This window comes from Lynx rufus, unplaced genomic scaffold (assembly GCF_022079265.1).
Source record: "Lynx rufus isolate CCGP_SWC_20201006 ecotype Redwood Valley unplaced genomic scaffold, mLynRuf1.p SCAF_12, whole genome shotgun sequence".
Taxonomy (NCBI): Eukaryota; Metazoa; Chordata; class Mammalia; order Carnivora; family Felidae; genus Lynx; species Lynx rufus.
Window position 1 is genome coordinate 13,747,122 of NW_025814826.1, and position 13,983 is coordinate 13,761,104.

General features: G+C 40.8%; 1 protein-coding gene across 1 annotated transcript in view; it reads left to right on the forward strand.

Moving 5' to 3' along the window:
- The window catches only part of RAB2A (RAB2A, member RAS oncogene family), an 86,719-nt gene extending 79,075 nt beyond the window's left edge, over window positions 1–7,644 (forward strand). Inside the window, exons 7-8 of the mRNA XM_047073972.1 lie at window positions 4,176–4,244; window positions 6,316–7,644. Of these exons, the coding sequence (XP_046929928.1) occupies window positions 4,176–4,244; window positions 6,316–6,411 (165 nt within the window). The 3' untranslated portion in view covers window positions 6,412–7,644. The remainder of the gene's footprint in view (window positions 1–4,175; window positions 4,245–6,315) is intronic.
- Window positions 7,645–13,983: the final 6,339 nt, after the last annotated feature.

Sequence of the window (13,983 nt, forward strand, 5' to 3'; positions counted from 1 at the left end):
CTGGGTTTCTCAGCAAATGTTTTCTTCTTCTTCCGCAACCTCTTTATTAATACTCAGATTTGACTGTCGTTCTGATGTTCCTGCTTACCGTTCTGACTGATGGGTCACAAAGCCCGCGGTGATCTTGTTTTGAAAGTATTGCACTAATGTTAAAACTTTTCTGTAGGTGTGCCATCAGCTTGCTTCATTTTTCTGATAATAAATAGGTATTGCAGATTAATTCCCTAGGTTACAGCCTCTCCTTAAAGACGAGCCATCATCAACAGCGCCGTACTCCATCCACCATCAGGAGCTGTGAGATTCCACAAGTCTGCTGCCCCCACAGCTGCCGCCCTATGCAGGCTCCCCCATTGCCTCTGCCTCTGATACTGCACATGCTCATCCCCGCCTCCCACTCCCAGACACGCCCTCACACAGGCTCCCCTTTTCTTCCCCCTGCCCCCACCTCAGAATTTGTTTGTATAGCTTGGGAAATCAAAAAAGTGAAACTGGTTAAAATTGGAAGGAATTTCAAGTTTAAGACTGTCCTGTGAAAGCACGATGAGTTTTAATGTAAAGGTTTGTAGTAGTATCTAGTTAAATCATTGCTCATTGCCTCATTTTTGTCTGTGTTCTAGAGGCATTTCACATTGTTACATCTCTACCTTGAAAAATACATATGGGGACTGCTTTTTAGTGACTAGAACAAAATGAGCAATTAAAATACTAGCCAATTATTGTAAGAGGTATGTCTTGTCTTTCCGACTTATTAACGTGCTTGCAGCTTTAAGGGACAGCTATTGTCTGTAACACCCAAGGCTCGTATCTTAGAAGTTGCATTTCATGGCGAATAAGCCTTAACAGTGTTTGGGTAATTTCATTATATTTGGGGATTCAACAATTTGTCTATAGCCGCAGACTTTTAAAACACGTGCACTGATGTCTATATTTATTATATTGGGTTTTAAACTGAGGACTCCTTAAAATTAATCATTAATTAATCATTTAATAATACATATTAAGTATTACTAATTTTGCTGCCGTGTAGATAAAACAACCCATATATATGTGTGTGTGTTCTTATATATATTTATAACACCATATATGTTAGTGTTCTAACATATATATATATATAGTGTTCTTCTTACAATATATGCCTGGAGGGGGTGGAAGATATTTCAGTGTTTGCAATATATAATCATGAGTTGGATGGCAAGTAAATGTAGCATTGTCTGAAGACGATTTCATTGAGATGGTAGGAATCATGAAAGAAAATATAACCATTTGTTATATTTCAATTGTGATGAAATTAACTACGTTTTTTCAGATCCAAAATACATCTTAAGTTCATTGGGTACAGTTGTTCTTAAAGCTACTTAATCAAGTATTAAGTACTATTCATGTAATAAAATTAGAAGTGACTTAGGAAATTTCATATAGCATATCTCTCTGGAGCCAGTTTTTAAAATAATTCATCAACAGATTAGGAAAAACGTCCATTTATTACATAAATTGGCACAGGTAATGACTTTCATGGTACAAATGCCTGTTTGTATGAACTCGTTTATGGGATCCTGCAGTTCTGTCTGATGTTCTAGGGAGATGTACACATGCGGGTGTCCCTTCAAGGATTTCCAGCCCTGTGAATTTACGAATCTGTTGACTTCAATATTTAGTTAGCCTGGTTTCTAAGGTCATCGCCATAATTGACATGTTATTGGAAATAAAGTTAAGTTTTCCTTTATTTATAAGGGTTAACTTCAGTTTTGAAGAACGTGAATCAATTCATAGTTGGCCGGAAGCCAGTGTCTCCTTCACGTCGCTGTAACTCAGCACACACACGAAAAGCGCACTCGCTTCCTAAGTGCCTTGTGAATCTGCAGTGATTAATTCTTCTCATTATTTTGCTGCAAATTCTCATGACCCTCTCTGATGATTCGATCAGCCACTTAGAGTTTATGCATATTCATATCTCTGCGCTCCTGCCGCAGTCGCTCACGTCTCCTTCGCTGACTGGTGTGTTCTTGGTGCAGTAATTGAGCCGCAGTAGATTGATTACTCTGGGGAGCTGTAAGGCCTTTAAAGGTGAAAACATATCAGTCCTGTTAATTAGGAAACAAAAGCTCCGGTGGCAAGTTCAGCAGTCAGATGTTTCCAGTGTAGAAAAGACGAAAGGTATGATTGGTTCCTCTCCATGAACCTGTTTACTTTTTAAATTTGGAATTAAATCTGTATCAGTGCTAGTGGAGAATAGCCTGGTTTTGTGGATTTTCATAGACTGCCCACTGAAGAGGACCTGGTTTATAATATTAATACTATGATCTGTGACCTCTCAGGTCGGATTGGTTAGAACGTGAGTTTATAAACCCCTTCTGTAGCATTGGCAATATTTATGTAAAATGCCTTAATATTTATTTTTTATTTTAGTTATTTTTTTTAATGTTTATTTTTGAGAGAGAAAAAGACAGAGGGTGAGCAGGGGAGGGGCAGAGAGAGAGTGAGGGAGACACAGAACCCGAAGCAGGCTCCAGGCTCTGAGCTGTCAGCACAGAGCCCGACGTGGGGCTCGAACTCACGAGCCGTGAGATCATGACCTGAGCCGAAGTCGGACGCTCAACCGACTGAGCCACCCAGGCGCCCCATAGTTAGTTATTTTTTAAGTAATCTCTACCCCCAGCGTGGGGCTAGAACTCACAAGCCCCAGATCAAGGGTCAGTCACATGCTCTACTGACTGCTTAATATTTTATATAAATATAGAATGCTTATGGGTTAATTTTGGTATTTAGAGGCTTAATTTGGTTTAGTATTTTAACACTGATTTTTTTTGTCAACTTAGTAGTTGCTATGTGGAAAAAGGGTGAAACTTTATTCAGTGTGGCATAAAAGTTGAACAGCTTTTTATCTCTTTATCGTAAGTTTCCGTTGATTCTTTCCCTCTTTTTTTTTTTTTTAATTTTTTTTTTCAACGTTTTTATTTTATTTTTGGGACAGAGAGAGACAGAGCATGAACGGGGGAGGGGCAGAGAGAGAGGGAGACACAGAATCGGAAACAGGCTCCCGGCTCCGAGCCATCAGCCCAGAGCCCGACGCGGGGCTTGAACTCACGGACCGCGAGATCGTGACCTGGCTGAAGTCGGACGCTTAACCGACTGCGCCACCCAGGCGCCCCGATTCTTTCCCTCTTAAACTGTGTGTTAAGTAATACATTGTCCTGACAAAAACGATCCTGTATGGAACAGTGGCCTCTGAAAGTAAGCTCGTTTCAACATGGAAGCCTTTGGAGTTCATCCTCGCTGACGTCTTTTCCTCATGTGTGCTCTTCTCATGTTATGGTATTTCTGCAGCACATCCCCTGCCCGTCCCCCAGGGATGAATTTTTCTTTTGGGATATAGTTCATACACCATAAAATATGCCCTTTTTCAGGGTACGATTCAGTGGGTTTTAGTGTATTCACAGAGTGGCATAACCATCACTACTGTCTGATTCCAGAACATTTTTATCACCCCAAAAGAAACCCCGTATGCATTAGCAGTCACTCTCCATTTCTCCTAATCCCAAGAATCTACTTTTTCTCTCCATGGGTTGACTTCTTCTGGACATTTCAGTAAATGGAATCCTACCATGCGTGGTCTTTTATATGCAGCTGCTTTTACTTAGCATGATGTCTTCAAGGTTCATCTACACTGTAGTATGAATCAGTACTTCATTTTTTTTTGAAGGCCGAGTAATACTGTATTATAAGGTTATACCACATTTTGGTTTTCATTCATCAGTGGACTAACATCTGTGTTGTTTCCACTTTTCGGCTGTTGTTACAAATAATGAACATTCATATACATCCTTGCCTTGTGGTTGATCTTGATCTTTAGGAAAATGTTCAGTCTTCACCACTTGCTGTGATGTTAGCTGTGAATTTTTCATAGATGCTATTTATCAGGTTGAGGAAATCCCCTTGTGGTCCTATTCTGTTGAGTGTTTTTATCATGAAAGGTTGTTAGGTTTTGTTAAATGCGGCTTCTGCCTCTTTTGAAGTGATCATATGGGTTTTCTCTTTTATTCTATTGGTTAATATGGTGTATTACATTGGTTGATTTTCTTGTATGGAACATCATGATATTCTACAGAGTTTTTATATAATGTTTTACTGTTGTGGTTTTATATAATTGGAATCAGTTTCTCTACTTTATATTTCAGGCATTTATTAATACAGCGAAAGAAATTTATGAAAAAATCCAAGAAGGAGTCTTTGACATTAATAATGAGGTATGTGTGTGTGTGTGTGTGTTATTGGCTAATATTAATTTAGAATTGAATTTTAGTTACTACATAGATTCATGATTTTCTATTCTTTTTAATTCCTAAAATGAATTTATGACGTCAGTTAACACACTAAGTTTATGATCATCTAACCAAAAATTTGTTATATGTTTCTAATGGGTAAATGTTTATGTTCTAATAGAGCATCACTTTCTGAAGATGGATTAAAATAAGTAACCCTATCCATTTATTGCAAGCAATGCAAAATAAGATAAATCCTCCAAAGAGAGGAGAAATTCCACTTTCATCCACACGTCCATCTGGTGTCATCTGCTTTGGGGAATCATTTTCTAGTGTGTAAATGCCCATACTATGCTACTAATGCAAGATGCTCTCTCTGTTGTCTAGTATGAAAGAGGGACATATCTAGTTTGGAAATTACTCCCTGTATAGTATCGTATGTTTTCATGAGACTAATATATGTAATTGGCAATTAGCGTTGTTTTTGGTTTTGTTTTTGTCCTTTTTGTAGAATTATTTTGAGCCAGTTTTGATGAATATGATTAGGATAAAATACAAAGCCTCGAAGCATACAATCCAGAGTGTTTACCGAAGGGCATCGTTCTGACCTAAATCCCCACTATGCATTTATTCTTACTTATTTCAGAATGTTTATGTGAATATGTAGTGTATTATTTAGTCTTACATAAATATTTTTGCCATTCCCATGGTAAGACTTCGTGCTTCCAAGAGAAAAGCCCTTACTCCTCCTACAGTTGCAATTAGGAAAGCTTTGTGTTAGAAATCCTTTACTGCACGTGTGGCTCTTGGCCTGTACATGAACGAGGCTCTTCATTATTTGCCTCCATATTCTTTGCTAAAACAGACGACCGTTTGCCTGAGGTTTCCAGAAAGTACTCGATTTTCTCATTTCTTTTAATTCGGAGGAGTATGTTTTCTCAATCCTATCTTCTGAGCTTACGCGGCAGTAGATTTTGAGTTAATTTAAAGACGACACCGTGCGGAGACTAATGCCGTAGAAACTGAACAGCCACTGGGCCTCTGTTTCAAAGGGCACGCTCACTGTTTCTGCCTGGTTTCATATAGTAGCTGACTGCTTTGCTGTGCCTGCCGCAGCTTTGATTGTAATGTGCTGTCAGGAGCCAACAGGCCGTGCGATTTATTTGGCCCGGTGCCAAGTCTGACTCCTTGATTCCTCAAGAAGCTGCTACCAGCCCAGAGGGGGCAAAACCAATGAGCCATAGGGCATGCTTTTTATTAAAGAGGAGTCAAAAGAGCGAAAAGAAACCACATCAGCTGCTGTCAATACTGAGCTAGTGCCAGAAACCCCAAGGCCACTACCGTTGCAGAACAACTGCCAAGCACTATAAATCTGAGATTTACTGTGACGTCAAGTTTCCTTAAGAGCTTAATTTCTGAAGCTACCGTATTACTTTGCTCAAAGTGTTGTATTTTTAGGTAAAACCCACTTGAGGGAGTGTGGGTTAAGACAGAAGTGTGAGTTTGATGAATGAAAGAACTACTCTGTGTGTGGCTTCTTGGCAAGCTGCCATGTCTTTGGGGATCATAGAAATTATTGATGACACAGAACACTCATATGCCCTTAGCCCGTACAGCTGACTCAACACGGAACAGAAATGCCGTCCAGAGAAAAGGCCTTACGTTGTATCGTGGAGCCGCGCAGACTCTGCCTGCGTTTCTCTCTCAAAGGTTACCGGCAGACCTGCTCTCAGACGGTTTCTCCATCGTGAGAATGCCCTGAAGGGCAGTGCTGCCTGGTTCCCCTTTACTCCTAAGTACCTGGTGTGATGAGGAATTCTTTTCAGAAACATTTCCACAGGATTATTTTTAAAAGGAAGGAACATCCCCAGCCCCTGGGAGACACTCCTTCCAGTGTTGCGAAAATCTGCTTCATCTGTATTGTTTTTCTGAGTTGTTGGGTAAAATCATGTCCTTGGGAATTCCACGGGGTTCTTTAAATTTAGTTAAACCGTATTATCTGGTTGGATCCCGTTAACTTTTTTTTTTTTTTAATCCCTTTCCCCTTTTATTTCAGGCAAACGGCATTAAAATTGGCCCTCAGCACGCTGCTACCAGTGCCACACACGCGGGCAATCAGGGAGGACAGCAGGCCGGGGGCGGCTGCTGTTGAGTCCCTGTTTACTGTCTCGCTGCCCCAATGCGGCTACTCACTTCCTCTTTCACTCTGTCCTCCTGCTCAGCTGCGACATGAAACTGTTTGAAATGGCTTTATGTCACAGGAGACTTTAATCCTTCAAATTCTTGTATAACTTTGAATAAATGGTTAATGTTCACTTAAAAAGACAGATTTTGGAGATTGTATTCATATCTATTTGCATTTGATTTCTAGGTCAATTGATGTGATTATTTTTGTTAAATGTTGTCTTGTGCCCTTACCTATGAACTGAACTGTATTAAACACTACAGAGTCATCTTGAGCATTTTAAATCAGTTTGTGTGGTTAGGTTTCCCAACACCCGTGGTGACCTAATGTTTAATATTACAGAACTGTCCTCAAGAAGTTTGTCAGTTTTCAAGGCTATAAGGAAAACCAGGACTCCTTTAATTCTGTATTTATCATTTACTTTCTGTACATACAGTTTAACCTGCTTGGGTGTAATTTGCCAAGCTTGAATTCTTTAATGCATTTGCATAAATTCTATACTGTTTAGAGCTTAAAGCTACAGAAGCATTGTTAGGAATTGCTCGGACACTGAATTTTAAACTTTTTGACATTGTTAACAAGCATGTTCATCCTTTCTTGTCACTAGTCCAAGAAAATATGCTTAATGTACATTTACTAAAGGCTATGTGTGCGTTAACCTGTTTTAATGCCAAAAGTTTGCTGTATGTCCACTGTTTCTTTAAGATCTCTTCAGAAAAGGATTTGTTTGCCTTAATGAATACTGTTGGGTAAAAACACAGTATAATGAGTGAACTGGGCAGAAGCACGAACTCCCTACACCTGAGCGACTCCAAGAAGAATGAATGTCCACATTTAGATGGCGCATTGTGAGGACTTTAATCTTTCCTTCAACACAATAATGTTTTCTTTTGCTTTTATTCCCATGATTTCTAAGTATATTTTTCATGCAGGACAGTTTTTCAACCTTGATGTACAGTGACTGTGTAAAATTTTTCTTTCAGTGGCAACCTATAATCTTTAAAATATGGTAAGCATCTTGTCGGTTTTGAAGGGGATACGACAATAAATCTACCAGATGGAAAATCCTGTTGAAAGTAGAAAAGCTTTAGTAATTTACTCAGTGTGGTGGTTTTTATCCTTTTTTTTTTTTTTTCTCTCTCTCCCTTGGTCTATAATGAAATTGTTACAGCAGTGCAAAATAAAATCCTATGTATAAAAGTGTTCTTTTTTATTATGACCACATCATTTTTTAATGTCTTTTTGTAGTCCACAGCTTTTACGCTTATTTAAAAAGCAGATCTTTTAAAGGGTCAGCATGTTTAACACCCTTTGTAAAAATTTTGCTTAAATGTGATCACCCTCTTCAATACTGAAATTCTTTTGGTTGCTGACGATGGAAGGAAGTATTTCCTACTTCTCGGTGAGCACAAAAGCGCATACAAACTATAAGAAGGGTTAATAAAGAAGTTCTGAGTATGAACCTACTTTGAATTCACTTACTTCAGCAACTCTCCGCAGGTGTTCCCTGAAGATTCAGCAATACTCTGTCAAAGGTCTGACATCACTCTTGCGGGAAATCACCTAATGTTATCTTAGGTTTGTTTTCACTAGCTCCTGGAAGCCAGAGGGACAGGTGAGAGAAAACCAAGTTTCCCGAGTATTGTTATTATCAACTTGTCTTTCCTTAACGTGCACAACTCAAATGTACTGCTCTTAACAATTCACGCTCCTCAGTGATGAGTAGAAGAAGTCGGGGCAACACAGGCTTGTTATGCTCTACGCCAGGAAGGGGATGCGTCTTTGGAAACTGCTGTTTTTAAGCCGTTGTTAACTTTTCCAAAAGCTTAACGTGTTTCTTTTCCACGCTGTGTCCCCTAAGCGTAAGAGGGGAAACTCCTGGTAAAAACAACAGCAGATGAGCACATGTATTTTCATACCCTAAGGAAACACGGAGCCCTCCTACGGCCCCTACCGCAGCAACCTTAGTCGGCTTTAGTCTTGGGCAGCAGGGGTGAGTAGTAGACTTCTATAATTCGTTACTACTTTCTCTGCGAATCTCATCTGCCCTTCAGAAATACATGCGACAAATCCCTCCGCATCAGTTGACAAGAGCAGTGTCAGTGTCTGGTTTCTACTCTTTGCTCATTTTCTTATCCCTGTCATGAACATGTGATGTTGGCCCCTGTCATGGAATGTTTAATACCATCATTGAGTCTTTAATTGATCTTTGATCAACTTTTGCAGCATCTGCGGATACATTCAAGAGCTAGAAAATCAGTCACTAACAAAATAAATAACAACTTTCAATGTCTTAACAGGTAACATTCCAAAGTTACCTTTGGACTTCATCTTCATAAAGGCAGTGTTACTATCTGTCTTCCGAATCAAAGACAACTGAATCAGGAGCAGCTTTGTGAAAAAGTAGCATGTAATTTGATAATATAATTCAAACAACATGGGAGCTGAACTCGATCTTCATACACAGGTTGTTTTTAATTTTAAAATAGCCTGTTAGCAGGATAAAATAGTCCCTATTTATCTTCTAACAGTCAAGAGGGTGGGAAGGTAAATGATCCCAAAATGTGTCTAATCATTCAAACAATGAATTATGTCTGGCTTTGGAACATATTAAATATTCATTCTCTTACAGCTAGTTAAACCGTATCGAAGCTCAGTACTAAGGTTGACAGCATAGGGTTTGATTACAGTCAATAATAAAATAATGAAATATAATAAATAAATGACAATAATGCAAAGAAAACCCTGCTTTATAATAAATAACAATTGACTATACAGAGAGTCCAACAGATATACCTAGCCTGTGTTTCTTGGGAATAAGAATTTACATGTGCTTTGGTGTTCAAATGAAAATAGAACCTAGTCCCATAGTAGAGTATCTCGTATTGTATTGGTATTTACTAGATAAGAGTACTTACTTGGTTGAAGTCACGATGGGAAACTTCAAAGGGCCCGTGCATATATACAGTATTCTCTGTCTCCGTCACTCTCTTCCCTTCCCCTGCATTCTCTCTCTGTCTCTCTCTGTCTGTCTCTCTCTCAAAATAAATAAACTTAAAATCCTAGAAAATGCAAAAAAAAAAAAAAGTTTTAAAAATATTTTTAAATGTCCCTAAAATATAATTTAAAAATTCAAATGTAGAGAAATTCAAATTAAAACAGATACCATTTCTCACCTATGAGGTTGGAGACTGGCAGAAGTTAAGAAAAATTTGACAACACATTCCATTGGTGAAACTCAGATGTTGCTGGTGAAGTGCAAACTCGTCCTGCCTTTCTGGAGAGGAACTTGGCCATAAACTAATAAAACCAAGAACACACGCACTTGTTGACCCAGCAGTGTCAGTTCTAGGAAAATACCCTGATGATACCTTCCAACAATGCAAAAGCACATATGCACAGAGTTGCTCACTGCAACGTTGGTTGTAACTGCAAAATACTTGGAGGTGACCTTAATGTCTAAACACAGTGATTGAGTAAAGCATGACACTTCCATGCAAAGGGAGTCCTACAGATGTAAAAAAGTATGAGAAGAGGTCTATGAATTGATGTCATTTCCAGGACCTACGAGGCCAGAAACACAAAGTGCAAGAGTGTCTACAGGTTACCATCATGTGATAAAGAAGGCAATATAAGAAAATACGCATGGGGGGGCCCGGGTGGCTCAGTTGGTTAAGCGTCCAACTCTTGATTTTGGCTCAAGTCATGATCTCACAGTTCATGGGTTCAAGCCCTGTGTCGGGCTCTGCACTCCTAGTGTGGAGCCTGCCTGGAATTCTCTCTCCCTCTCTACCCCTGGCCCGGTCACATGTGCACTCTCTCTCAAAATAAATGAACTTAAGGGGGGGGGGGGGTGGGGAGGGGAAGGGAGAATAAACTAGAAACTAATGAGACTGGTTACTAGTGGGTTTAGTGTGGAAAGTAAGGATTGGGAATGAGGTATTCAGGACAAGTGACCCCTCTTTCAGTAAACATTTTTGTTTAGCTCTTGACTCAGAGCCATAGTAATGTTTCTAATACTCCAAAAATAATTAAAATCAACCATGTTCAGGGAACTCGAAATACAAAGTAATGAATGAACCTGCCTATATTACAGATGAGTGACAGTACCACACTGAAGGGGAATAGGAGAGAAAACTAGCATACAGCCGGCAACTTTGGAAAACAGGATTTGACTCTATATAAATAAAAGTTGGGAAAGACTAGACCGAACCCTGTGGTGTTGAAGTTGAAGATGTTAGGAACTCATGGTTTGTATATGTACAGGTGCATAGAGATATAGAGATAGAATAGATATACACCTTTCCTAGTTTTGTCTATTGAGAGGAGGGTCTAAAAGTAAAGACCCCCCCCCCCCCACCCCGCAGCAGTGAGCACACCAAGTATTGAGATACTGGTTTCTAAATACCATTATCCTATAAAGGGAACTGGTCCTCCTAGGGGAAATAGTTGATTCCAGGGCTGGAGGAGGGAAACTCTAAAACAAACCCGGAATATCTGTGATGCCAAAAAAGTAAGAGAGTGCTCGTAAAATCACGGGGATGGAAAGGGGAACATGAAAAAGGACTCCAGAGCCAATTTAATTCTTCCGATGGCCAAATCTGGAACGATTTGAAGAAACAACTCGTGCTAGTAATGGATTATAAACCATGGAATAGACATCAATAATGAGGGGAAGAGGTAGCTTTTCTTTATGGTAGAATACCAACTAGAGCTAGAAGGCATAATGTGAACAGAAGATCCTCTAAAACAGAGTAACTGTTAAAGATAGGAATCCTTGATGCTAAATGTAGTGGGCAAAAGCATGACAAGAAACAGGATATGTACACAGGCTCAGTGTATCCCCACAAGATCTTCTCACAAAAGGAAAAATACTAACTTGATGGTTGGCCAACTTGATGCCACCTTCATCAAATGGTCAATAAGATGTGAGGACATCGTGTACCAACTGATGGGAGGCGCTGAGAAGGGCACAGTTCTGCGAGATTCTTGCCAAAAATGCATAACCTCAACCCAATCATTAGGAAACCTCAGACAAATCCAAATTGAGGAACGTTCTACAAAATAAGTGACCAGTAACTCTTCCAAAATATCAAGGTCATGAAAGATAAAAGAATGAGAAACCGTCACAGATTGAAGGAGACCAGGAAACATGACCACTGAATTCAGTGTCGGAGGCTGGGTGGACCCTGGAGGGTTCTGACGGAGGAGGGGTGCACAGAGGGGTTCTCTGCTACTAGCATGATTCTGTTTCATAACCTGAACAGGGGTTATGTGGAAATTTGCCTGACAGTTTTGAAACTATGCTTATGTGTTTTCTGTACTTCTTGTAAATAAGATTTTGTCTCATGAAACAAAAATGCTGCTTTGTGAGCTGCCCTTAAGACTTAAATGTGTGATGTTTACCTGGTCCCCTTCAACTGGGTTGAATTGTGCCCACCCCCCAGAGCATATGCTGAAGTCTCCGCACCTCAGAATTTGTCTTTATCTGGAAATAGGACTGTTTCCAGTCTAATCAGTTAAGATGAAGTCGGTATGACCGGTGTCCTTAGAAGAAGACAGTAGCCATTCGAAGACAGAGACACACAAGGAGAAGATCGTGTGACGAGGGCGGAGATGGGAGTCACGCAGCCACAAACCTCAGCCTCAAATGCCTAAGACTGCCACCAAACCACTGGAAGCCAGGATGAGGCAAAGAAGGATTCTTGTCCAGGTTTCAGAGGGAGCACAGCCCTGCTGACATCTTGACTTGGAGCTGGTCTAGCCTCCAGAACTGTGAGAGAGTTGAGTTTCTTTTTTAAGCCACCCAGCGTGTGGCCCTTTGTTACAGGACACATCCAGACACCATTCGGAATGTGAGATATTCGTACATGGAGATTTCATGAAAGATCATAGATACAACACATAGGTCTTTCTCGATATGACATTAAAGATAGAATTTTCATCATTACTTACCCCAGAATTCAGCTTAAAATTGAAGCGGGTGTCCAAGGTGTAGAGGTGTGATTTGAGGACTGGGACAATGAGATCCAAGTGGGGACAGTGCCCAAGTTCTAGAAACGACAGTGGGTGGCAGCTGACCAAGAGGGCTGCATTTGGGGGTTGGGCTCCCGAAATCGTTTAAGAGAACCTGAGCGTTGCTAGCGAGCATTGAGGACAGAGTGAAAGCCCCTAGCCGGAGGGAGAGCCAGTCACCAAAGAGCAGGCCGCTGCAGTCTTACATTTGACAATTTTGCGCAAAATGGCCACTTTCCGGTCCCCAGGAGAATTCACGTGTACAGGAACTTGGGAGATGGCCACAAAGTCAGCCCCCCTGCGACGTCTTGTCACATGTGCCCGGGCATGACTTGGGAGCGGCTGGCATACAAGTTAGCCAGACTCCAGTGCGTCTTTTTTATTTGCTTATTTTTAATTTTTTTTAAGGTTTATTTTTCAGAGAGAGAGAGAGGGAGACACAGAATCCGAAGCAGGCTCCAGGCTCTGAGCTGTCGGCACAGAGCCCGACGTGGGGCTCGAACGCATGAATCGTGAACCGAAGTTGGACGTTCAACCAACTGAGCCATGCAGGTGCCCCAGACTCCATTTTGTACCTTTCCCTCAAGCAGGGGGCAATTCTGATAAAGCACTGATATCCCAACATCCTCTTTGCAGTTAGTACTATTAAAGTACTCATTGAGGACTGTCATCATAGACGGTTCTGTCGGGGGCTGTGGCCACAGAGTTCTCTCTTCCTAGGACTTGTCCTATTAAAAACTTACAGTCTAAAAGGACAGGGAGGTTCTTACATGCGACCGGCCACTGCACGACGGGGAAAGTATTTATGCAGACTGGGCATATTAGGGATGAAAAGCGAGGACTATTATACAATGGTGTATTCGTTTGCTAGGGTTGTCATAACAAAGTATGAAAAACGGTGGTTTAGGGGCCCCTGGCTGGTTCTGTCAGTGGAGCGTGTGACTCTTGATCTTGGGGTTGTGAGTTCGAGCCCCACGTTGGATGAGATTACTTAAAAAAACAAAACAAAACTGTGTGGTTCAAACAACAAATGTATGGTCTCACCGTTCTGGTGGTTAGAAATCTGAAACCAAGGTATCAGCCGGGTTGGTCCCTTCTGAGGGCTGTGAGGGAGAGTCTGCTCTGGGCCTCCCTCCTTGGCTTGGAGACGGCCATCTGTCCTCGTGTCTCTTCGCATCATCTTCCCATTATGTGTGTCTTTGTATCCAGATTTCCCCTTCTTATAAGGACACCAGACATACTGGATTAGGGCCCACCCCTGTGACCTCAATTTAACTGGATTTCCTCTGTAAAGATTCTATCTCCAGAAAAGGTCACAGTTTGCTGTCCTGGGGTTTAGGATTTCAACATACGAATTTGGGAGGTGAGGAGGGGACACAATTCAGAGCATAACAAATGCGGCTGTGGATTATGGATTTAGAGAGTAAGAAAGCACTCAGCTCTTTAAGCAGCCCAGTATGTGTTTATGACGAAGCTGGGATTTGGGGAATGCCCCACAGGACATGAACAAGCTAGGTGCAAAGA